Raw genomic sequence first — 26,227 nt, forward strand, 5'->3', positions numbered from 1 at the left:
GATATCTGTATTTAATCTTTACATTATGTATGATCTTAGACAACAAATATTTCAAAATTTATTTCAAAGTATACAGTGAATTTTAATTAAATTATTTATTTGATAATTGTATGAAAATTTGATATTTAAGCAAGCAGCTCTTAAATTCTGATATTGTAAACAAGCCACATTTTAAAATAGTGATTTTTGTAAAAATGATGTGTGGTTTTATAACAGAATATCAGAAAATTAAACATCTTCTTTTGAATTTTTTTTTTGTTTTGTTTTCATTAGGTATTTGCTTTGGTTTGTGACTCAGAAAATCCACAACTCTTTACCATTGAATTTATAAAAGGGCAAATACGGAAATATTCTTCAACAGAGAGGTATTTTTTTTTAAAAAATTCATCAAGCGTTTGAGATTCTAGTATGTGCAATGCAAAATGCTTCATCATAGAGGAAAAACAAAGATTTGTATCCAGAACTTCCATGCAATTTAGAAAAAGATAACATTATTTTCTTGTATATTTAAAATGACCATTTAGTTTGCAAATTTCTAAAGAGAATAAAAATGGTGACTTGAGCCCAGCCGGGTGTGGCTCAGCAGTTGAGCGTCGACCCAGGAACCAAGAGATCACTGGTTCGATTCCCGGTCAGGGCATATGCCCGGTTGCGGGCTCGATCCCCAGTGTGGGTGTGCAGAAGGCAGCCGATCAATGATTCTCTCTCATCATTGATGTTTCTATTTCTCTCTCCCTCTCCCTTCCTCTCTGAAATCAATAAAAATATATTTTTTTAAAAAATGGTGACTTGATTTTAAATGAAATGATGAAAATAAAGTGTATTTCTGAAATTTAAGCTTTTAAAGTATGTTTTAAAAAATTGTACCTGCCACTAATGGTTTGAATCACACCAGCAAGTTACTTTAACATGAATACTGTACTTGAAATTAGATTTTTATAAGTTAGTATTGTTAGGCTAGTTACTAATTTTTCATTGGAATAGGCCGACATATCTGTTGACATTAAAACTTGTGAGATGCTATAGCTCATAAACTCCTGTGAGAGAGAGAGATAGAGACACACATCGATTGGTAAAGCAAACACATTTATCACGCTGTGCTACTGTGAATGACTGGATCTTCCTTTCTATATATTAACTTGGAGTGCGGGAAACGAGTTAAGTCGGCTCGCGTGAATTGCGCGTACTCCGCGGGAGCCGTCTTTAACTCGGTTCATATAGATTTGCGGTGGAGTGCGGGAAACGTGTAAACTCGGGCCGATTGTAACTGCGTATTACCAAATATTTGTTTGTAATCCACCCTTTTGGTGGATGGAACAAAACCAAAAGACAGAGCCATCTTATATTTTGGCGGGAAATTCACCCGCACTCCAAGTGTTAAGCCACTATCATGGGATTGGCAGTGTTTACCTTCTAGGCAGTTCTTTCATGCTGTTGTAAATAGATTCAGACTAAAGCTGTTGTTGAAAGTTAGTTAAAACAGTTCTGGTGTATTTTGCCACTGTTTATAATACAGCCTTATTATTTTCACTTCCTGTAGTATGATCAGTTTCTTTCCTTAAAAAGCTTTTGATCTAAAGTCTACAAAAATGGTATCTTAAGCAAAAGGTTGTATTTTTTCCTGTCCTAAATTCAAGGAAGAGAACTGCCGAGAAAGAAAAAAGTGCGGATGTTCTAATCAGAGGAAGGATCTCAACACTTAGTTTGTCATGTAGCTTTATGTACATTATATTGTTTAATTTTGATAGTAGCCCTAGGAAGAAGGTGCCAGTATTCCCAGTAAAGCTTACCTGCAACAAGTAAAGCAATTTCTTTTTGACTTTGGAGTAGGAAAAGATTTCTTAGCTATAATATTGAAAGCACAATTCATAAAAGAAAAATGTTGATTAGACTTTGTCAGAATTTAAAACTTTGCCCAATAAGAAAAGGAAGAGTCAAGCCACAGACCAGAAGAAAATATTTGGATTTTCTTTTTTATCTTTAATTTCTTTATTGGTTAAGGTATTATAAATGTGTCCTTATCCCCCCATTAACCCCCACCCTCCCCCCCCCCCCCCCACACACACTCATGCTCTCATCCCCCAGTTGTCTATGTCCATTGGTTTGGCTTATATGCATGCATACAAGTCCTTTGGTTGATCTCTTCCCCTTACCCCCACCCTCCCCTACTTTCCCTCTGGGGATTGACAGTCTGATCGCTGTTTCTGCGTCTCTGGGACTTGCATCCAGAATATATAAAGAACTCTTCTAAGTCAATATTACATAAAGAAAAAAACAGTAATAAATGGGCAAAAGATTCAGATAGATACCTCATCAGAGAAGATATATGGACAAATAAACACATGAAAAGATTGAGTTATTAGGAAAAAAATTAAAATCACTACATACTCACTAAAATGGGTAACATCAAGAAGACCAGCAGTGCCAATTGTTGGCAAGGTTGTGGAGAAACTGGAACTTGTAAACATTGCTGGTGAAATGTAAAAATTAAACCTGCTTTGAAAAATAGTTGGGCAGTTTTATAAAAGATTAAACATATATTTATTATGAGACATTGCAGTTTCATTCCTAAGTATCTACCCAAGAAAAATGAAGCCCTGGCTAGTGTGGCTCAGTTGATTGGGCATTGTCCCATGCACCTAGAGGTTGCTGGTTCAGTTCCCAGTTAGGGCATATGCCCAGGTTGCAGGCTTAATCCCCAGTAGGGGGCATGCAGGAGACAGCCTTTGGTGTTGCCATTGTTCGAGATTTTGGCCATTCTGATAGGTGTGTAGTGGTATCTCACCTGTTGAATTTTCATTTTTCTGATATGATGTAGAGCTTCTTTTCATGTACTTATTTGTCATCTGTATATTTTTAGTGATGTCTCTGTTAAAACGTTGGATCATTTTTTAATTGGGTTGTTTTTCTTACTGTTGAGTTTTAAGTTTCTTGTATATTTTGGGTAATTGTCGTTTACCATATATGTCTTTTGTAAACATCTTCTCCCAGCCTGCAGCTTCTCTTTTCATCCCTTAACAAAGTTTCTTGAAAAATCAAAGCCATAGAGATAGAAAGCAGAGAGTAGTTCCCTGGGCTAGGGAGTTTTTTGCAAATGGGCACAAGGAAACTTTTTGGGGTGACACAAGTGTACCAAAACAGGATGGTGGTGATGATTGAACAACTGTAAGTTTACTAAAAATGATCAAAGTGTGCATTTTAATTGGGTGAATTTTGTGGTTTGGAAGTTATATCTCAGTAAAATTGTTAAAAATAATAAGACCCAGAAAAATGGTAAAGCTACAACAGTGCTTAAGTAACTTGTACAAGGTACAGTGGGGCCTTGACTTACGAGTTTAATTCGTTCTGTGATGGAGCTCGTAACTCAAATTACTCGTATGTCAAATCATAAAGTGAACGAGTGAGACACGTGATGCTGGGCTGATGTGGCATTCACTGTGACATTTGCTGCGCCAACTAGCGGTGGGGTATCTGAAGCTGGCTCGTAACCCGGATTTTAGCTCGCAACTCAAAGCAAAAAAATCGGCTGAGAGATGGCTCATATCTCAAAAAACTCGTTAGTCGGGACACTCGTAAGTCAAGGCCCCACTGTATATGACAGCAAAGTGAAGAGGCAAGTATTGGAACTCCAAACTCCTAAAGCCCCTGTATTTCTCCTTGTATCCAGTGTCCCCCAAGCAACTTACCTGCTGACGGGTCTATGTTCCTTCTGAGTCAGAATTCCCCTTCATTACCAATTGTAAAACCTTTTTATTTTTAACCTTGCTTAGAGACTCCTTATTAGCAAGTTTGCTGGATGGAGTAAGAGCCTCTGGTAATAGAGATGTTTGTGTGAAAATGACACCAACCCATAAAGGTCAGCGATGGGGGTTACTAAGCATGCCTGTCGATGAGGAAGTAGAGAGCCTTCATCTCAGATTCCTAGCTACACCTCCAAGTAAGTATTGATTTAAAAGTAATTGCATTTCCATCCTTGTATTTAATAGTCATTTAAGAATCAGGAATGCAAAACTAAGTCTTTTTGAACCTTTTTATCTCCTGACAGATGGCAACTTTGCAGATGCTGTATTCAGGTTCAATGCTAATATTTCATATAGCGGCGTTCTGCATGCAGTAACGCAGGATGTAAGATAAATTGTATCCTAAGTTATTCATTGTCTGTAACTTTTAGTGTGGAAACTTTTTTGAAATAATCTTTCCTCACCTAGGGTCTCTTCTCAGAAAACAAAGAAAAGCTGATCAATAATGCCATAACAGCATTATTGTCCCAAGAAGGAGATGTTGTTGCTTCCAATGCAGAACTGGAGAGTCAGTTCCAGGCTGTGAGAAGGCTTGTGGCTTCCAAAGCTGGTTTTCTAGCCTTTACTCAGCTTCCAAAGTAAGTTGTCTTCTGAAACAAAACTTCTTTTAGAGAATTTTAACAATTCAAAATAACATAATCAACAGTTCACCTCTTTATAGCTGTTTAAACCAGATGTGATAGTTTTTATTCATGAGAACTCAAAAGGAAGGTGAGTATTTACTCTTGTTGCAGTGAATTTGGGAAATTACATGCCCTTTTGTTTTAATTAACCTCAAAAACACCTTCCCCCTCAAAGAAAAAAAATTAAGAAAACTGATATATTCCATAGGTGGGACTTAAAATGTCATTGCTGCAGTAATGCAATGGAAACTTAAATGACTTATTATTTTAGACTAGAGGCCCAATGCATGGATTCGTGCACCGGTGGGGTTCCTTTGCCTGGCCTGGGGGGATAGGCCGAAACCAGCTCCCTGACATCCCCCAAAGGGTCCAGGATTGCGAGAGGGCGGTTCTCTGGTGATGCACTTCCCAGAATTGGGCTCGTCACCTGAGAACTGCAGCTTCTAAGTCACCGCAGCTTGGCAGCTACTGCGTTGAGCGTCTGCCCCCTGCTGGTCAGTGTGCGTCATTGCTACCAGTCAGATGGTCAAATGGTTGGCTGGTTGCTTAGGCTTTTATATATATAGATTTAAATAGTAAAATAATAGAATAGTGCTCTGGTATTGCTATTATATGCTTGTGGGGGTTTTTTGTTCAAGGTTTCGGGAACGTCTGGGAGTGAAGGTAGTAAAAGCACTCAAGAGGAGCCACAATGGAGTGATTCATGCAGCTGTTGACATGCTCTGTGCCCTCATGTGTGTAAGTAGTGCTTTTTATAGGAAACTGGATTTTCTTAAGTTCACTGATGGTTTCAATTTCCACAAACCCCGATTTTAATTTTACAAATGAAATTCAATGTTTCTATATTTCTTAAATTGCTCTTATAGCCATTTATTTATGCAAATAAACATTTGTTTAGCACATCCTGTAAACTAGACATTGTGCTAGAAATGCAAAGAAGTTTAAAACAGAGTCCTTTTCACCCTAGCCAGTTTGCTCAAAGGATAGAGCGTCGGCCTGCAGACTGAAGGGTCCTGGTTCGATTCCGGCCAAGGGCTCATGCCCGGGTTGTGGGCTCGATCCCCAGTAGGGAATGTGCAGGAGGCACCTGATCAATGATTCTCTCTCATTATTGATGTTTCTATCTCTCTCCCCCTTTCCCTTCCTCTCTGAAATCAATAAATTTTTTTTTTTTAAAGGAGTCCTTTTCTTCCTTGAAATTGCTGACAGTCTAGTAAGGAAGGGATATGTGTACCATATAAAGTAGGTAGGGGCCATGAAATCACTAGAAAGCAGCACTTAAATTTAGTTTTGTGGTGAGGAGAAGGTAAAAGATTCTAGACCAATCTTTCTGGAATACTTGACACTTGATCAGAATGTTGAAGGACAGGGAGGAATTTTCCAGCTGTGAGAAAGCTTTCCTGTGAGAGGGATTAGCATATACAAAGGCATGTTTGAGAAGCACCAAATATTTGAATATGGCTGGATCATAAGGTATGTAGTGGCAATGCATGGGATTAAGAGTTAGAGCTAAAGATGTATGTGGAAATTCATAAAAAAAACACCTTTTGTATCAAAGTAGCTGGATTTGTATCCTTTAGTAAGGAACAACTGAAAGAGTTTTCAACAGGGAAGCAGTAATCTGTCAGATTTGAATTTTAAAAAGCTCTCAGGTGGCATGTGGAGAGTAGATTATAAGTAAACTCAGGCCCTAGCCGGTTTGGCTCAGTGGAGAGAGCGTTGGCCTGTGGACTGAGGGGTCCCAGGTTTGATTCTGGTCAAGGGCATGTGCCTTGGTTGCGGGCACATCCCCAGTAGGGGGTGTCCAGGAGGCAGCTGATCGATGTTTCTCTCTCGTTGATGTTTCTAACTCTCTGTCCCTCTCCCTTCCTCTCTGTAAAGAATCAATAAAATATATATATTTTTAGAAAAGTAAACTCAGAGGCAGGAAGACCAGGTTACCATATAGGGATGCCAAGGTAGGATAGGGGCTAAAGAAGACAGGTTTGAGAGCTAAAGACCTAACGTGGTGACAGCTTGTATGGGGGAGAAGCAGTTCTGTATAACTGTGGAATTTTTGATTTACCTAATTTTGTATGTAGTATATGGTACTTTATTTCTTAGGCAAGTTTAGTGGTATGAGTAATAATCACGTGTATGTACCTTGTATTCCCAAAATCGAATTTTATTTACTACTCTAAATAATTTCATTAAGAGAATTAGTGGGGTAACTAGAACATAAAATACAACAGTAGGAAACAAACACATTGGCCCTCATTGCAGTTTAGGTTTGGGCTAGGCATTTTACTTGAATTATCTCATTTAAATAATAATAGTTCTCTGAAACAAGTACTACTATTATCCCCAATTTGTAGCTGAGGACATTGAGACAGAGTTAAAGTAATATAACCTTGCCCAAGGTAAACTATAGTCAGTAGCAGAATAAGGATTTTATTTCTACTCCTCACTAGCATTCTGGAATCTTTTTCCTCTCATCCCAACAGTCAAAAGAAAATCACCTTGAGACAAAAAAGTATTTTTTGTGACTTTTAGTACTTTCTTTTCAATGCTAAGTTTTATTTTAAATTTAAATTATAAAATTGGGGAAGTGGGAATGGGTGTTACTTGCCTTGTGAGAAGGAGTTCTGGGGCTTCTGAGGGAGTACCTTGTGTAGTACTGTCCACAGTAACTTGATGGGCATATTATAGTCTCATCAGATCCAAGGAAATCATCACTTTTTCTCCTTGTCTTATCAATTCTTTCTTTGTTTAATGAATACTCTTTATTAATGACTTGTGTGTGATCCCAGCAACATGGAAGTGCTAATAAATTACCACTGTTTTTAATCCATAGCCCATGCATGATGACTATGACTTAAGACAAGAACAGCTCAACAAAGCTTCCCTTCTCTCTTCAAAGAAGTTTCTGGAAAACTTACTGGAGAAATTTAATTCCCATGTGGTAAGTTATAATTAAATTTATCTTAATGAGAGATACCATATGTTATTGAAAAGTATTGTAGAATTACAACATGGACAGTTTTTGTAAATTTTTATTTTTGTTTGTATTATAGCCCCCAACTTTGGTTAGTATTTGGTCACAGTTCAGCTTGGTCAGTAATAATACAATATTGTTTTAGGGCTTATATCCATTCATCTGGAAGGGATGGTTGCAAAGCTTTTAGATATTTACAATGGTATTCCAAAATTTTTTTTTTTTTTTGGTGTATGTGTTTTTCTTTAAAATATTATAAAATAAGCTGTTCTAAAAAAAAAAAATTAAGCTTGATCATTGTTACTCAGTCACTGGTTAGCAGTTTTGTAAATGGGCAATCTGTAACATCTTAGAAGGAACATAAACAAATTGCCCGAGTTTTGTAAGAGTTGTCAGAGATTGTTTTTAAAGTAAGTGTGTGTGTGTGTTTGTGTGTAATTCAGAGAGGAAGGGAGAGGAGGGAGAGAGGTAGAAACATCAATGATAACAGAGAATCATGGATTGGCCACCTCTTGTACACCCCCTCCGGGGATCAAGCCTCTAGCCTGGGCATGTGCCCTGACTGGAAATAGAATCGTAACCCCCTGGTTCATAAGTTGACACTCAACCACTGAGCCACACTGGCTGGGCAGAGATTGCTTTTAATACAAATTCACAATAACTTTACTTATACATGTTTGAGGAGTCTTCATTATTCTCTTGGAATTTTACTGAAGTTTATTTCCTTTTGAGATATGGTAAGCAATGGATTTGCTACATTAGTAAAACAAGTACTACTTCAAACTTTGAACCGCTTGTTGAGAAATTAAATGTTTACTTCTGACATATAGAATAACAGTAAGAAACATTACTGCTAAGTTTTGAATGAAGTTATCTGTCATAGTCAAAGCAATATGTTACTTTGTTTCAGGATCATGGGACTGGTGCCCTAGTTATTAGTTCACTCTTGGACTTCCTTACTTTTGCCCTCTGTGCTCCATATAGTGAGACAACTGAAGGGCAGCAGTTTGATATGCTCTTAGAAATGGTAGCATCTAATGGAAGAACCCTCTTTAAACTCTTTCAGGTGAGAGCTGATACTTTTCTTATCAGATACAACTAATCTTAAGAGAACCCCATTTTGGGGTCAGTTTTTAAAATAATACATGAGTGTTTCTATAGTAATATCGATAAATAAATGTAGCTTATTACATTATCATGTTAGGACATGATTCCACTGATTTCTTGGTATTTTATGTAGAGCTCTGTTGATGGCTTTTGATCACTATTTGCCCATCTTTTGCATATTAGAAGTGGTGAAAAACTCATTTTTTTCTATGGTAGGCCCAAAGTTCTCTTTTCTTTACAGATTCTCAAATAATAACATGACTGTTAGCAGGGCTGTTCATAAACAATTGAAAGTATTTATTACTTCATATGCTACTGTAGTATTTTTATGTATATATATATGTGTATAAGTTTGTGATAATTTTTCTAATAACATTTATTAATATCAATCTCTATTTTAGTATTATTATTTGACATTTATCATTCAAATAAGTATAATACGTACTGTTATTCAAATAAGTGTTAACTATTTCCTATGAATGTAAACTCAATGTTTTTAGTATCTGTAAGGGTCTATATTGTAAGAGTACCTTTACTAATTTTATGGCTTATATCTTTATAAAATTATGTATCTCCCTTAAGAGCAAAAACTAAATACAGGGGTGGGCAAAAGTAGGTTTACAGTTGTGACTGTGAAAGTTTATTTTATTTATTAATTATTGTATTATTTATTTGTATTACAACTGTAAACCTACTTTTTCCCACTCCTGTGTGTTTGAATAAAAATATTTCATTCTGTGATTTTTTTCCCCCTGTTACAAAGCATCCTTCCATGGCAATTATAAAGGGAGCTGGATTGGTTATGAAGGCAATAATAGAGGTAAGAGAATAGTTTTGAAATTTTAAACTTGAATGTTGAATCACTATTTTAATCGAAGATGACAAAATTACCTTTAAATCTTATGGAAACATGAATTTTTCTGTATAAGGAAAGTAATTTTAAATCTCTATTCGGAAATTAGTTTAAAACAGTTGCAGGAACAATTCCCAATAATAAACTAAAAGTTTCAAATTCTTCAGTGGGTTTAGAACAAATAAAGCTTTCTTTAAAAAATATATGTATTTCTGTTCTACATTATTTTATTTTTAAAGAATTAAAAATTCAAATTCCTCTTTTTTTTAAAGAGTTGGTGGTGATGGTTTTGAAATCTTTACGTGTACTGAGCTTACATAGAAATCTACTAATGGGGTTAGTTTATAGCAAAATGGCATCAAATAAGAATGGTAACAAAAGTTAGTTCCTCATGCTAAAGTGCATTTGTAATTAACCTCTAAGAGACATGACATTGTCAGACATAGGATATTATTTCTCCAGTGCAGTCACTTTAACCTTCTATGATCTTTATAAATTGAGATCATAGCTATGAATGTCTGCTTGCATACTGTTGTTTAAAGTGACATCAATCTAAATCTATTCTTTTGTTGAGCTGTAGTAATTTGGATAAATGTAAGGGTGTTTTGCCCCTTTTATAAAAAAACTCATGGATTATATCTCATAAATATAACATGTAGCTAAATAATAAGCACAGAACTAACATACTCAAGTAGCTGTTAAAAAATTATGTAAAGATATTAAACTGGTGGAAAATTGATGTTTATTTGCATTTTTATTGTGAATATTCAACTACTGGCTAATTTTCCCTCTCTAGCTAATTGGTCCTATGCTCTTTTAGCTTCCAACGTAAGTAGCCCAGGGCAGTTAGGATCAAGAGACTAAATGGAAGTATATTCCTGATCCTACTCCACCACTATATTGACATTCATACAGAAATATTTGTTGAGTGCCAGGTATAATCAAAATGTCTACTTTGGCTTCAGTACAAGCCACACATGTCAGAGTCATAGCCAGTGACAGAGCTGATGTCTGTTTATTTACACTGAAATCTTGGCAAGTATCTTAAAATATTTTTTTCCTGATTGGAAAAGCAGTATATGATCTTTGAAGAAACATTAGGATGTTCAGAAAAAATACAAGGAACAAATAAAAATAAATCACCTGTATTTTTAGCATCCAGAGATAACTACTATTAGCATTTTGGTAAATTTCCTCTAAGACTCTATACTGTTCTAAATGATGTATGTACATACATATATGATGCATATATTTGCATATATGCTACATGGTTATTTTCCAAATGATATATGTATATAGCCATACTGTATGTATATTTATATACATACCACATATTCAGTTGTACTACATACTTGTACCTTTTTAAGTAACATTGTGAGCATTTTTACTTTTCAACGGATTGCCTTCAATATAAAACTGCTTGTTTAACTTATAATTCTATGATTACCTTTGATTAGTAGTCCTATCTGTCCTGTTGCCAAAGTGAGTCCATATAAGTAAAGCAAAATCAGAATAAAAAGAATTGCACCTATATCACATAATTCTTTAAAAAAAGAAAGAAATGTATTTACAATGAGAATGACTATGTTGTTAAAAACAAAAACAAGCCAGGCTTGCAGATGCCTTTCATAGAAAGATGCCTTTCATAGTTACCTCTTCCCTTTGTTGGCTGTTATACGCTCAGGGAATGAACCTAATTTTAATATTAAATTAAGTAAAGCATAATTTATAAGATAAATTTGTCTAGAAACATTTAAACCTCATTCCAAAGGCAACTGATATTTTTAAAATTACTTGTACTACTCATCTGTGTTATTTCTGGGTAATTGAAGTTGCATTTTTTATTTTTGTATACTGATTAATTATTTTATCTAGAAATAAAGAATTAGTTTTATAAAATTAGGAAAGCTTTCTTCAGATTGATGCTTTAGGGATCATTTTACCCTTTCTCCAAAGGAAGGTGACAAAGAAATTGCTACAAAAATGCAAGAGCTTGCCCTCAGTGAAGGTGCCTTACCTCGACACTTGCATACTGCGATGTTTACAATAAGCTCAGATCAAAGGATGCTTACAAATAGGTAGGTTAAATTTAATTTGCTGTAAATTAACTTGCTGTTTAGAGAGTGGATTCAGATATATTTCATAAAACAAACCGAGTGTTTGGATTACACAAATGTTTTTCTTTTGATTCACCTTGTTCTCCTTTTCCTTTCCTTATAGAAGGATTGTACCCAAATGATCATTGTTTCTGGCCCTGATAACATGGGAGGAAATAATGAAATGTATTTGCTTTTCCCCCCACTATCGTATATTACCAGGCTTTACACCCATAATCCAGGACTAGAACATTGGAAAGAAATTAGAACCACATGCCCAGGCTTTTTCTTCTTGTACTTGTATCTGGCTACCCTGAATGTAGGTGATCCTGTATAAAAACCTCACATAATCAATTTTTAAATATCTTTGGTCAGTTAGGTACTCTACTTTAAGAATTAAAAAAACCCTTAATATCTAACCAGCCTAACATAGGGAAATCCTAAACATCTTGTAAAAATTTTCCCTTTGGCAAATCATCATTTTCATAAGTATTCAAATATAAAGAAACATAAATATTTGTTTACTCCATGCTATATAAATTCCAACCCTTTAAAACTTTATGCTGACTTATGTTTACTTTATACTATTTACTCCATGCTATATAAATTCCAACCCTTTAAAACTTTATGCTGACTTATGTTTACTTTATACTATATATTTCCTTTGTCACCCATGTCCAAGTATTGAATGCCTTAGTATGCTGCCTTACCAATAGTCTGTTTTTATACTATTATGAGAAGCTATCTGCATCCCTCACTTTCCTTGGTATATTGCCTCTGTTAGCATTGCTAGACACCATCTTTCATTACAATAGACTGTTCGATGTCTTATTTCATTAAACACTGTTAGCATTGCTAGACACCATCTTTCATTACAATAGACTGTTCGATGTCTTATTTCATTAAACACTCATGTTAGATGTTTGCTTGTTGTGTTCCTCTTTATTATAGTTAATCAGTTACATTTATTTCCTACTGTGATTAATCACTGTATTGAAGAGCTGTCAAATTATAAAAATAGCACTTTTCATTTTGCATTGCTTTTGCAATCTTTTACAAATTGCTATTATAAAATGTTATCTCTTATCCCTAATTAAAGCCTTTTTAGGAATTAATTGATATGATACCTACCAAATACCAGTGAAGGAAATTACAATTATAATTACTTCACTGTATTAGCTTTCAAATAGGCACAGAAATGAATAGTTTCAGTAATGTTCAGTTTTTTGGTGACAGAACAAAATTTTCCTATTAAACTTTTTTCTTCTGGGAAAGTAACATGTATACATACATATGACTGTAGGTGATTATTTGGTTATTTTCCTCACAGATTTTATTCCCATTCTGATAGTAAATGGCATGTGAATCCTGCCAAAGCAGAAGGGTCAACAGTGAATAAAATATACTCCCTGCTTATGAGGAGCTTCTAGCCTAGGAGACAAAAGTCATCATGAGGATTAAGATAAATAAATGTCTAAGTCATAAAGTCAACGTGGATCTAGATTTTCACTTTGAACCAAAATACGCTTTTTAGTTCAAGAGGGATGAGTAGGATAATCTGCTCTAAGAGCTTTAAGTCTTTGTCCAAACTACAAAACCAAAAATATTTTCTATCTCTGACCTTGCCAAGAAGGTTATATTTGAACATAGGTGTAGAATTTTGTTCCTGTTCAGAATCCAGAGAAGGCTAGAGTACTAGGATCACTATGTCTGGACTTTTATGCAAACTAATTGTATATCAAGGCTAACATATTTTTTAAATCCATTTCAAGACTTGTACAAACTAATTGTATCAAATCTAATTTTTTTGCTTTTATCTTTAAATGAGGTAAGAACCTACTTCATGTTCAGGTCCATTGAAAATTAGTGTGTTTATCAGGGAAGCATTTTCATTTCGAGAAAATTCCAAAACATTAGCAATATTTGCATTACTATTTCATAGCTCCAAATTAAAATATTACTTTTTAATATTCAACATCAGAATGATTATTTTACTGTAGTCATATTTCTTATGTGATATTTTGTTTTTAAAAATTCCTTTCTGTTCTAGCTGAGATAAAGCAGCAAACCTTTCTCAACGTCTGCTTTTTTCAGACAGCTAAGTAGACATTTAGTGGGCCTCTGGACAGCTGAAAATGTAACTGCAACAAACTTGTTGAAGCGCATTTTGGTAAGTCAGTTGAATAACTGGGAAGATTTATATATTCTTGCCCAGCAAAATTTCATTGATAAGTTATTTATATTTTTCAAGGGGTTTTTTAAAGTCTGCTTTTAATTTAAAGGATACTTATCATAGGAGTTGCCTTATAATAAATGCTACCCTCAAAAACGAAATCATAGTATTTATTTTGGTTTTGAAGGCTACATTTTCTTTTGTGCAGTTGTTTTGAAAATAGATTATGTCTTGTTTTTGTTTGTTGTTTTTAGCCTCCAGGCTTGCTGGCATACTTGGACAGCTCAGATTCAGTTCCTGAGAGGGATGCTGATCGGATGCATGTTAGAGATAATGTGAAAATAGCAATGGTAAATATAATCGTCCTAAGTATTTTTTTAGAATGAAAGAGTACTTTCGTCAAAAAAATTTAGAAATAAACAAATTTACTACCTTGAATAGTAGTATTTTTAGTAGTATTTGAAAAAAAAATATTAACAGCTTTATTGAAATAAAATTTCCATCCCCCAAATTCACCTGTTATAAGTGTACAATTTAATAATTTTTATTATATTTACAGAGTTGTGCACCTATCACCATAACTAATCTTATGAATAGTAATAATTTTGTATATTTTGTTTCTCTAATTGAGCTGATTGTCACGTTTTTGGAAATGATTTTTTTTAAAAAATGTCAAGGGGGGGAAGGAGACATATGTAATACTCTTTGTAATACTTTAAGCAATAAAACAAAACAAAAATAAAATTTAAAAAATTCAAATGTGTAATGTTATGTTTTGCATATAATTGATAAATGTTGTTGGTGAAAGGGGCCAACACTGCAAAAGTTAATTTAATTCAGATTTTTTTCTTGCAGAGCTATTTTAATTATTAAGGTTAGGGTGTCTGAGAATATTCCTTAACATGTTTTAAGATATTTTGTTACTTACTGTCTTTTGTGTCTGTTTTTTTCTGTACTCACCAAATTTCTCTGCACCCACCCTCCAATTACATGTTGCCATTTCTCTAAAAGGAATCATCTTGAAAACTAAGTAGAAGGTTAAGATTTCTTTAACAAAAAGTATAATTTATTGCAGAAATTGTCTTTTCACTGAGCCCTAACATTCAGTATTTAATCATGTAAAATAGTGTGAATCAGCTTTAGTTACATTTTTATAATAAATTTGCAAACAGGACTGTAATGGATTTCAACATTATTTTACAGGATCAGTATGGAAAATTTAATAAAGTTCCAGAGTGGCAAAGACTAGCTGGAAAAGCTGCTAAAGAAGTTGAAAAATTTGCCAAAGAAAAAGTGGATCTTGTGTTGATGCATTGGAGAGATAGAATGGGTATTTCTCAAAAAGAGGTAAAAAGAAAATTTGCTTCCAAAGTTCCAGTACTTCTATATATTCTAGGTTCACTGTAGCTTTGGTGCTCACTGAGATGGTGGTCAGATATTTGTGACTGAGCACTTGAAGAAATGTTGCCTAATTCTGATTCATAGATGTGAATTTTTCTTAATTCATAGTTTTCTGAATCAATGATTAGGGTTTTAGTTAGGTATTTAATATGAAATTTAATATAAAATTTTACTCTTAATTTTCTTCCATAACTTTGAGTTTCTATACTTTTTTCCTTTATATACATCTGTTTCCTTCTTTCTCTGAACTCTGTTTTGTAGCTATAAAAATAAAGTTGCCCTTCCTGTTTATTTTTTTAATGATTTCAGAGAGGTAGGGAGAGGAAGAGAAAGATAGAAACATCAATGATGAGAGAGAACCATTGATCAATTGCCTACTGCACGACCCACATTAGGGATCAAGCCCACAACCTGGGCATATGCCCTAACTGGGAATCAAACCATGACCTTCTGGTTCATAGGTCAACATTCAACCACTGAGCCATGCCATCTGGGCCTGTTTAGCTTTTTAAAAAATAAAAGAAATTACATACAATAAAAGTAGGTATTATTATTATTATTTTATTGATTTTAGAGAGGGAGGAATAGAGAGAAACATTGATGTGAGAGAGACATTGATTGGTTGCCTCTGGTATGCGCCCCGAATAGGGGTCAAACCCACAACCTTGGTATATGTTAACTGACTAGGAATCAAACCTGTGACATTCCGCACAATGCTCCAGCTAATTGAGCCATACCAGCCAGTGCTCCTGTTTAGCTATTTAATTCAGAGCTAGCCAGACTAGTGTTTTAGAAATGGGATGCACATTTTTTGTGTTTGTTTCTTTGTGTGTGTTTTTTTAATCTTCACCTAAGGATATTTTTCCATTGATTTATAGAATGGAAGGGAGGGGGAGAGACACAGAGAGAAACATCGATGTGAGAGAGACATTGCAGGGCGGGATGCACATTTTTAAAGTAAATTTGCTGTGTACTTGAAATTTTCAATATTAGATTCTCAAATCAAGGTCAGATGTTAGTCTAATTTTTAGTCAGTTTTAGTCTAATTTTTCAGTATGTATTATGTGCTGCAGAACCTAATTCAGTAGTGTCCATTCTTCTATTTAGGATAGAATGTGCAGTGGTTAAGAATGATTTAAGGTGTCTTCCTGTAAAAATTGACTTGATCTTATGGTATTTGTTGATCACAGTTAAATTTTTTTCCTTTAACCATCTCTTTATTTATGGTAGCTGTTTCCTTATTCAAGGAAAGTAATAGAAATATCTTTCTAAAACAAGTTTTTTATGAATTTTCAGAACATCTAAACATAATGCATCAGGTGCAACAGAACAAATATTAGAGTGTTGTGTGTCTATATGAAATTGAGACCAAAGTTCTCTAGAACTTGAGCATAATTGGTTAATGCTAATGTGTATGAGTGACATATACAATATAAAGAGTTATTAGACAGGCTTTCAAATGCCTAGGAATTCTGAACTTTGAATTGATTAACCTACATCTTAGCCTGGTTTTCTCTTATTAACCCATATAGCAAATTATGAGTTTTCAGAACCTTACTTTCCTCTTTCATAAAATCAGATAACAATACCTCCCTTTTCTATCCTACAGGGTTGATATGATGTACAAGCAAGATAATAAAAGCACTAGATAGGGTGGGGCAAGAGAGTAGGGTTACAGTTGTTCATATGGAAAATAATATAATAAAAAATACAAGAATAAGCTATTTTGTGTACTCACAACTGTAAATCTGCTTTAGCAGTTATTAAAAATTACAAACTGTGGCTTTAGGTGGTTAAACTCATTTCTAAAATAATGTTTTTTAAGCTATTGGATATAATTATACTGAAAATAAGTTTTTAGCATCAGATTTCATATGTCACATTTATCCAGCCTAAATTTGAATCCAAAGCTAGCTTGCTTGCTTTCTCTCTCTCTCTCTCTCTCTCTCTCTCTCTCTCTCTTTCCTTCCTCCCTTCCTTCCTTCCTTCAAACTATAAGAGAAAGTTTATTTAGAAAGTCAGGTAGAAGAAGGGAGTGGTAGAAGAAATGGGTTCAGGAGAAGAGTTACAGAGGTAAAAGGAAGAGGCCCTTTAGAGCTTAGGACACAGAAAGGTAAAGGTAATCGGTCCTGAGGGAAGAGGGGACAGGAAAGATTCGGGCCTGCTCCCCAGAGGGAGAGTGCTCTAAAGCTGTTGAAGCTAGAAATGTGGATAACATCTGTTATTAAAAGACAACAATTCAGAGGGAATTTATTTTTTTTTTATTTTATTTTTTTTTATATTTTATTGATTTTTTACAGAGAGGAAGGGAGAGAGATAGAGAGTTAGAAACATCGATGAGAGAGAAACATCGACCAGCTGCCTCCTGCACATCTCCCACTGGGGATGTGCCCGCAACCCAGGTACATGAAGAGGGAATTTATTTTTAATATCAATAATGTTTAATTGGTTGTTGGTTTCATTTACACGGGGTATTATCTAAAATGTTGAGCAAATAATGACACCAAATAGACAAATGTTGGTCAAGAAATTATTTTGGTAGCATACTAATTATTTCTGCCAGAATACTGTTTTCAGCATTAATATTTTAATAAAATAATAACCTTTGTGACTGTTTTATTCGTAAACATTAACACCACATATTGGAATGATCTTATGCCTTAGCTAAAGTCTGAAATTAACCATTGTCAAGATTAACTGGCAAATCTTTGAAATTAACTACATTTCATATATAATCAGGATGTTTATGAAGTAATTTCCATATATAGCTAATGTTTTGGTTGGATTAATAACCTTTGGTTTATATAAAAATTACTTTTTACGTATTTATGTGATTTTTTTTTCGTTTTGGGATTTGTTTAGCTATTTGGGGCTTAGACTTAATAAGACTAAGTCTCTGAATCAGTCAGCCCAGGATTTGGAGAGCTATTTATCTTTTTGGTATAGCATTTACATTTTCATTACTCTAGACTCCTAGCTTATTGTCCTGAAAATTGAAGAAAGTACTTCTTAGTTAAGATTTTTTTTTTAAAATATATTTTATTGATTTTTTACAGAGAGGAAGGGAGAGAGATAGAGAGTTAGAAAGATCGATCAGCTGCCTCCTGCACATCTCGTACTGGGGATGTGCCCGCAACCCAGGTACATGCCCTTGACCGGAATCGAACCCGGGACCCTTCAATCCGTAGGCCGACGCTCTATCCACTGAGCCAAACCGGTTTTGGCATTAGTTAAGATTTTAAGGAAAGATTTGTCATTAATTGAGTATAAATTTTATTCAAGTTCACCTTACATTACTTTTCAAGATAGTACATAGAATTAAAATTTGTAGAAAACATTTTCTGTTATAGTTAATAGGTTTTATATTTCAAAGAGCATTTACTTTTTAAAATGTACTGCTCATTTTACCTTTATTCTCTCTTTATCATCTAGTCTCTTTATTTTATATAATTTGCCACTTATTTAATGAAGTTATAGATTTTCATGTTTTAATCAATACTACTTCCACTTTTTGTTTCTGTCACATTGAAGATAAAATTTTCATGTCTGAAATACATATAGGTTTTACTTGGAATAGAGATTTTTAACCTGCAGTCCATGTATAGACTTCAAGAAATCTTTAAAATCTTCCACTTCAGTTGTAAACCTTACATACGTTTTTTTTTTTTTTTTTTCTGGAATGGTGGCCAAAGCTTTTTGTGAAATTTTAAATGGGTTTATAACTGCCTAAAATTTGAGTCTGAGAAGCAGCTGGGCCTTTTTTTCTGTCTTAAAATGAAGGTGGTGTATATTGGTGACATACTTGTAAAATTTGTATATAGCTTAGCAGATATAGGCTCACTCTATTTTCTTTAAAAATTTTTTATTTTTTCCTTTTTACAATTAAATTCAGGACAGAAACAATATGGTGAGTTTTAAGTTCCTGCTACATGTGTGAAATTCATATCTGTCTGGCATGTGGAATTATCTTTGATATTCTTTGTCTAATAAATTAAATTCAAGTCTCACTTCACATGTGTCTGGATATAGATACTTATTTCTTGTCCATTAGTTATTTTAATTTGATCTTGCTCTTCTTGACTTTAGTAGCAGTTTCATGACCTGTAATCTTTTTCTTTCATTATTTTCCCATGGCTTCTGTATTAACTGCATGTAAATGTTTAAAACAAATCACTGTTTTTGGCTATTACAAATTTTATTAGTCATCACTATAAATTTTAACGAAGTTTGGTGTTGAAACAATGAGTTTAGACTACATGAAAATATTTCAGTAACACTATAGAAGTATATGCTGACAAAGTATTATATTGTAATAAATCTAATATTCTATGCTCATATTTTATAGATTTTATTTCAGTAGTTTTGTTTCTGCCAAAATTTGATGAAGGAAATATTTCTTACCACTTACAAAGTGATGATCTTTTGATTGAGCCTACTTGGTAGCCCCAGATTGAGCACTATGAAGTTTCTTTCTTTTCCAGAATGTAAACCAAAAGCCAGTAGTTCTTCGAAAGAGAAGACAAAGAATAAAAATAGAAGCAAATTGGGATCTCTTCTATTATAGGTAAACTAAAGGCCTTTTTTTTTTTCAACGTAGATTAAGTTTGGCATTTCCATTACAAAAGAATCATGACATATCTTTTTTGTTGTTTTTTTTTTTTATTTGTTTGGAACTAGTGCTTTATGCCACAGGTATTTTTATGCTATTGAGGTCAGGAACTATAACCACTAAGATTGGTATGACCTTTTAATGATGCTTCAGTAAAATTAAAGCCTTTTATAGAATGTTGGTAGACTAAAGAGCCTAAGTTATTTTTAAATGTTTAGTAAGGTTTATAGATGGTTACTTTAAAACACTATTATGGTTTAGAAATAACTGCTTAATAACTTGAAGCCTTGTTGAGAATGGAGTCTTAAAAGAGATGAATGATGGGAACATAAGGAGTCTTAATAGAAAATGAGTATCCATGTTAGCTTACATGATATACTTTTCCAGCTTTTCTAACATGGTAACCCCGTCTTATTCTCATCTATTACCCCCCCCCCCCCAGCACACACATACACACACAAAAGGACTCTGAAAAAAATATTTTGGGGAGTTTGCAAACCTTTTTTGAGATAACTCATAGTATTCAGTCTGGAAGATGACCTATTGATTATACTTTGGCTAAAAGAAGAAAATATGGGCTTTGAAAACTTCCCAAAGTACTTTTAAAATACTAGAGATCCAGTGCACGAAATTCGTGCACTGGGTGTGTGTGTGGGGTCCCCTCAGCCTGGCCTGCACCCTCTTGCACTCTGGGAGGCCTCGGGGGATGTCCAACTGAGGGGCCTAAGCTGTCAGTTGGACATCCTTAGTGCTGCCGCGGAGGCGGGAGATGACCCTGCTACCGCAGCTGTGCTTGCAAGCCGTGAGCCCAGTTTCTGTGGGAGCACACTGACCACCAAGGGGCAGCTCCTGCGTTGAGCGTCTGCCCCCCCTGGTGGTCAGTGCACGTCATAGTGACCAGTCTTTCTGCCATTCAGTCGATTAGCCTTTTATTATATGGGATAGTATGGCCTTAAGAATATGCCTTGCTTTTCTTCCTTAGGAATCCCTCAATTGTGTGCCCCCTAGAACTCCCTTAGAACTCTGATGCCAGGCTTGCTAGGAGGATTACAGACTGAAAGTGAATGGATATGAAGCCTATTCATCCCCAGTTCAGACTTGTGTCCAAATTTATTACAGTGGTTAAATTATTCCAGAAATAAAAGGAAGATACTTGGAAAATATCAATCAGAGCTTGGCAATTTATCAGTATTCTTTCTTAGGTAGTTTATATGGTTCTAATGTAGAATGTTGCTCATCCCACACACTTCACACCCAATAAGCCAGAAATTATCTTCCCCAACTTCAGATTTGATATCTAAATATTTTCTGTCTGGAATTTATATTAGCAATATATATATTGAGATTGAAATATCAGTTTTTTTATTTTGAAATTCACACAGATTTGTTTTATAGTATGAGTTCAGTCCCCCCCCACCCCAACATTTTACTATGAAAACTTTCAAACATGTAGAAAGGGTGAAGTAATTTTACAGTGAATAGCTGTGTATCTATCATCAGAATTCTACCATTAACATTTTAGTATACTTACTTTACAGAATTTTTATTTTCTTTATTTATACTTGCTAAAGTTTAGTAGTTGTACTATTTTCTTCATTATTATAAGATGTAATAAGGGATATTTATAGATTTTTGTTTCATGCTTATTGTTTCCTTCTGATTATATATATATGTCTAGGTTTGGTCAGGACCATGCCAAATCAAACCTAATTTGGAATTTCAAAACACGAGAAGAATTGAGAGATAGTCTTGAATCTGAAATGAGAGCATTTAATATTGATAGAGAGCTTGGTAGTACCAGTGTGATTGCCTGGAACCACCATGAATTTGAGGTAAAGTTTAATATTTATAGCATATTAATGTTTTTAATAAGCATGTATTATTTTTGGAGTGTTATAAGTTTATAGTTGTATAACATATATCCTTACCTTTCTCTCTTAATTTTATGGAGGAAACTTTGGAAAACTTTAATCTTAGCATGAGACAAAAAATAAATAAAAAATTTTGTTCAGTAAGTCGGCTTTGTACCTGAGAATCGTGTAGCAGTTTTAATAAATTTGATGCTATGCATTCTAGATCTGTTTTTCGCTTGGTTTCTTTTTTCCCCCTTTAGATTCTTTCTCCATGGAAACATCACCTGTTCTCCTTGTTCTTTATAGCTTGTTTAATTAATTTTTTGGTAATTTGATTCTGAATGTGATGATATTTTGCTATTCTATTAAAATATTGATGTGAGAAATGACAAAACAAGAAGAAGAAATCTGGTGGTAGATAATTTTGTGTGCATGTGTATAATGTAAACTCTTATTACAATTGTAAATTAGAGCATGCTCATGACCATGTAGTCTTTGATCTTTAACCTAACTGCATTTCAAAAACATGGAATGATTTTATTTTGCTCATTTTCTCCTCCTTGAAAGACTTTCTTTACTTTGGTTTTGGGAATCTATATTCTCTTGGATTTTCTCCTCCTTCACTGGCCACTCCTTATTTGCTCATTTTCCCTATTCTTCCAACTGCTAAATGTTTATTGGCCCCAAAGGATCAGTTCATGGACCTTTTTTCATGTATAATCATTGCTTCAGTGATCCCATCCATTCTCGTGGCTTGAAATGTTTTGTTTTGTTTTTTAAATATGTTTTTATTGATTTTTAGAGGGAGTAAGAGGGAAAGGGATAGAGAGATAGAAGCATTGATGAGACAGGAACATCAACGATTGGCTGCCTCCTGCATTCCCCAACTGGGGATTAAGCCCGCAACCTGGTCTTGTGCCCAGGCTAGGAATCGAACCAACTTGTTCTTGGGTCGAAGCTCAACCTTAGAGCCAGACCAGCTGGGCTGAAATTTTTTTATTTACTGGTGGCTTTCTTATTTTTATCTCCTGCTGCTACTTTCCTTCCTAGGTTTCATACTTTTATCCTGTAATTGGATATTTAACAAGCATCTAGAACTTAGCTCTTGTTCTTTCCCTAAATCTACTTCTCTTGCAGTTTTTCTGATCTTGTATAATGTTGCTTCTCATTATTTTTCTGGTCAAACTCTTGAAATAATTTCTTTTATATCCCAAATCCAACTTGTCAGCAAATCCTATTCAATGTACCTTCAAAATTTATCCAGAAACCAACCCTCTTCTCTGGGATTTTAGCAGTCTTTACTTCTACCCCTATCTCCCTACAATTCATTATCAACATAGCAGTGGTGTGATCTTGTTCAAATGTAAGTAGATCATGTCACTTCTGTGCTCAAAGCCCTCTGGTGCTCCTATGGCTTCCCATCTCACTTAGTAAAAATCTGGGTGTTTAAAATGACTTACAAGACAGGATCTGTGTAACCCCGAACCCCAAGCATTGTTTCTTTGATCTTACCTCCTACTGCTCACCCTTTCACTCTTTCTCCAGTCACAATGGCTTCCCTGAAAACACCAAATTGATGTTCTTGACTCAGGAGTTTTCTACTTGCTCCTCCTCTGCATAGAACATTTTTTTCACTGGATAGCTGACATCATTAGTGGTCCTTCCCTGGCCACTCTACTTAACACACACACACGTACACACACACACACACACACACACACACACACACACATTCTCTCTATCCCCTTTCCTTGATTTTTTTTAATTCTATAGCACTTATCACCAACTATTCTATATTCTATTTTTTTATCTACTCCTGTAAGGATGGAAATTTTGTTGTTGTATCCCTGATGACTAGAACAGTGCATGGCACACACAGTATATGCTTAATAATTAGAAGTTGAATGAATTGAATGCTCAGAATGTGTAGAAAGAAAGTGAAATGGACGTACATTATATATTTGATTAAGTATAGCTTATATTTTTTGAAGTCAGTTATTTTAGGCTTTGGAAAAATAATTTTGATAATCAGGTCAGGTAATTCCTTTTTACAGTTGCTTGCAAATATATTTTTTTAAATTGATCTCAGGGAGAGGAAAGGAGTGGGCGAGAGAGATAGAAACATTGATGAGAGAGAATCATGGATCAGCTGCCTCTTGCATGCCCCCTACTAGGGATTGAGCCTACAACCCAGGCATGTGCTTGACTGGGAATCGAACCATGACCTCCTGGTTCATGGGTCGATGCTCAACCACTAAGCCACATCAGCTGGGCTACGTTCAAGTCTTTTTTTGAGACTAGTGACCCGCTGCACGGATTTGTGCACATTAAAAGGAAATTAATTAGAAGGTGGCCGGCGGGAAGGGACTGGGCGAGATGGGCCGGACAACCCTGGAGCCAACCACCTGTGGTCCCTCCCCGACTGGCCGCACCTGGGGAGGCACCATGGCTCGAAGGGCGTTTGCCGAGTGAGTGGGGGCCCTCCAGCAGGGGGGTCCCTTGGCCTGGCCTGCAGGGATTGGGCTGAAACCAGCTCTCCGACATCCCCCAAGGAGTCCTGGAGTGCAAGAGGGAACTCTTCAAAGTTGCTGTTGTACAGGGTATGGAATGCAAATGCAAGTGTGCAGTAAACCAGATTCGGGGCCAACAGTGCCCCAGCAACAATATAACCCACGGCCAAAGGTGGAATCACGCAGCCCTGTGAGGAATCGGGCTCCCTCCTCTCTGATTTTAGGGTGCACACTCGAGAACTGCCGCTACCAAGTCACTGCAGCTCAGCAGCTCCTGCATTGAGCATCTGCCCCCTGGTGGTCAGTGCGCATCATAGCTACCAGCCAGACAGACACTTAGCATATTAGCCTTTTATATATCTACTAGAGGCTGAATGCACAAAATTCGTGCAAGGGGCTTGGCCCTCCAAGTCACCTCCGCCCTTGCAGCCCCGGCTTCGTCCGGAAGGTCGTCCGGTCTAATTAGCATGCTACGCTTTTATTATATATCTATACTAATAAAAGGGTACTGTGCTAATTAGACTGGGAGACCTCTGGACAAAGCCATGGTGGCAGGGCCAAGGCAGAGGCGGTTAGGGGCAATTAGGCCAGCAGGGGGGGCAGTTGGGGGAGAGCAGGCTGGTAGGGGGGGCTTTTGGGGGCGAGCAGGGTGTGGACAGTTGTGGGCAATCAGGCCGGCCGGGGCCGGGGAGTTGGGGTGAGCAGGCTGGCAGGGGGGCAATTGGGGGTGAACAGACCAACGGGGGGGCAGTTGGGGGTGAGAAGGCCAGCGGGGGTTGGGCAGTTGGGGGTGAGCAGGCCAGCAGGCAGAGTGGTTAGGGGCAGTCAGGCAGGCAGGCAGGTGAGCAGTTAGGAGCCTGCAGTCCCAGATTGTGAGAGGGATGTCCCAGATTGGAGAGGGTGCAGGCCGGGCTAAGGGACACCTCCCCACCCCCGTGCAGGAATTTCGTGCACCAGGCCACTAGTATATAGATAATAGCCTAACAGTGTATAAGCAGCCTGTGTACAAGGGTTCTGGTGCCACCTCAGATTCTGATCATGGGCTCTGTCTTGTATGTCACCTCTTATTTGTAGCGTAGGGTGATTTGACATGCAGACAGTGAATACTGTAAAACATTATATCATAAAGTGATATATAGTTGATGTGTTGGGAGATGAGGGAAGACCTGAAGTAGCTTGTCTGAGTTGGGCAAACTTATGTGTGGTGCAGGACCATTTACACCTTGCTTGGTCATGGCAAGGTAAGAAGGGAATGAAGCAGTTTATACTCTGAAGGTATTTTGATTCTTCCTTCTCTTAAGCCTTCATGGACACCATGTAGTCCTGTGAATTTTTATCAGCAAGTTTTACATTCATAAAATTGGTGTGTAATTCTGATTTAACATTTAACTGAAATAGTTACATTAGTAATAATGAATTACCAGATAATTCATTATGAAATTATTAATTTAAAGGCTGCCTTATCAAGAAAAGAAAAAAGCTCTGACAGAATCTAAGAAATGATTATGTGGAAATAGCCAAAAATATATTGTAAAGTAATGTAATTTGTTTTTATAAGGTTAAATATGAGTGCTTGGCAGAGGAAATCAAAATAGGAGACTATTATCTGAGATTACTATTGGAAGAAGATGAGAATGAAGAAAGTGGATCAATTAAGAGATCGTAAGCTAGTCTTTCTATCTTGTTACAGTAGTCTCCCTTTACCCACAGTTTGACTTTCAGTGGTTTTAGTTACTGCAGTCAACCACAGTCTGAAAATATTAAATGAAAAATTCCAGAAATAAACAATTCATGAGTTTTAAATTGTGCACAATTTGAGTAGCATGGTAAAATCTTGTGCTGTCCCGCACCATCCCATAAATCATCCCTTTGTCCTTTATACCCACACTAGAGGCTTGATGCACAAAATTTGTGCAAGGTAGGCCTTCCTTTCCCCGGCTGCCGGCTTCGCAGCCCCGGCCCCGCACCTGCCTTGGCCTGGCATCTGCTGCCACACACCCCCAGTTCCCTGGTTCCATGGAGACCCCTCCCCCTCCTCGTCCCCCCGTCTCCCCCCCATAGATTGCCCTGAGGGTTGGTGGCCTGGACCTCCCTCTGTGGGGTGATCATGGGTCGATGGCGGGCCTGGCGCCAGTGTGTGTCATAGCATGGTCCTCTGGACAGTCATTTTGCTGTTCGGCCGTTCAGTTGATTTGCATATTACACTTTTATTATTATAGATTATATTT

At 36.0% G+C, this 26,227-nt stretch overlaps 1 protein-coding gene across 1 annotated transcript in view; it reads left to right on the forward strand.

Moving 5' to 3' along the window:
* DNAJC13 (DnaJ heat shock protein family (Hsp40) member C13) overlaps positions 1-26,227 on the forward strand; it is a 101,333-nt gene that overhangs the window by 22,018 nt on the left and 53,088 nt on the right. The window contains exons 7-21 of the mRNA XM_014451402.1: positions 274-365; positions 3,771-3,937; positions 4,046-4,125; positions 4,209-4,378; positions 5,062-5,161; positions 7,257-7,364; positions 8,308-8,463; positions 9,268-9,324; positions 11,314-11,435; positions 13,548-13,623; positions 13,881-13,976; positions 14,830-14,973; positions 19,509-19,591; positions 21,315-21,468; positions 25,558-25,661. Coding sequence (XP_014306888.1) covers positions 274-365; positions 3,771-3,937; positions 4,046-4,125; positions 4,209-4,378; positions 5,062-5,161; positions 7,257-7,364; positions 8,308-8,463; positions 9,268-9,324; positions 11,314-11,435; positions 13,548-13,623; positions 13,881-13,976; positions 14,830-14,973; positions 19,509-19,591; positions 21,315-21,468; positions 25,558-25,661 — 1,709 coding nt within the window. The remainder of the gene's footprint in view (positions 1-273; positions 366-3,770; positions 3,938-4,045; positions 4,126-4,208; positions 4,379-5,061; positions 5,162-7,256; positions 7,365-8,307; positions 8,464-9,267; positions 9,325-11,313; positions 11,436-13,547; positions 13,624-13,880; positions 13,977-14,829; positions 14,974-19,508; positions 19,592-21,314; positions 21,469-25,557; positions 25,662-26,227) is intronic.

The sequence above is a fragment of the Myotis lucifugus genome, unplaced genomic scaffold, assembly GCF_000147115.1.
Source record: "Myotis lucifugus unplaced genomic scaffold, Myoluc2.0 scaffold_8, whole genome shotgun sequence".
Classification (NCBI taxonomy): Eukaryota; Metazoa; Chordata; class Mammalia; order Chiroptera; family Vespertilionidae; genus Myotis; species Myotis lucifugus.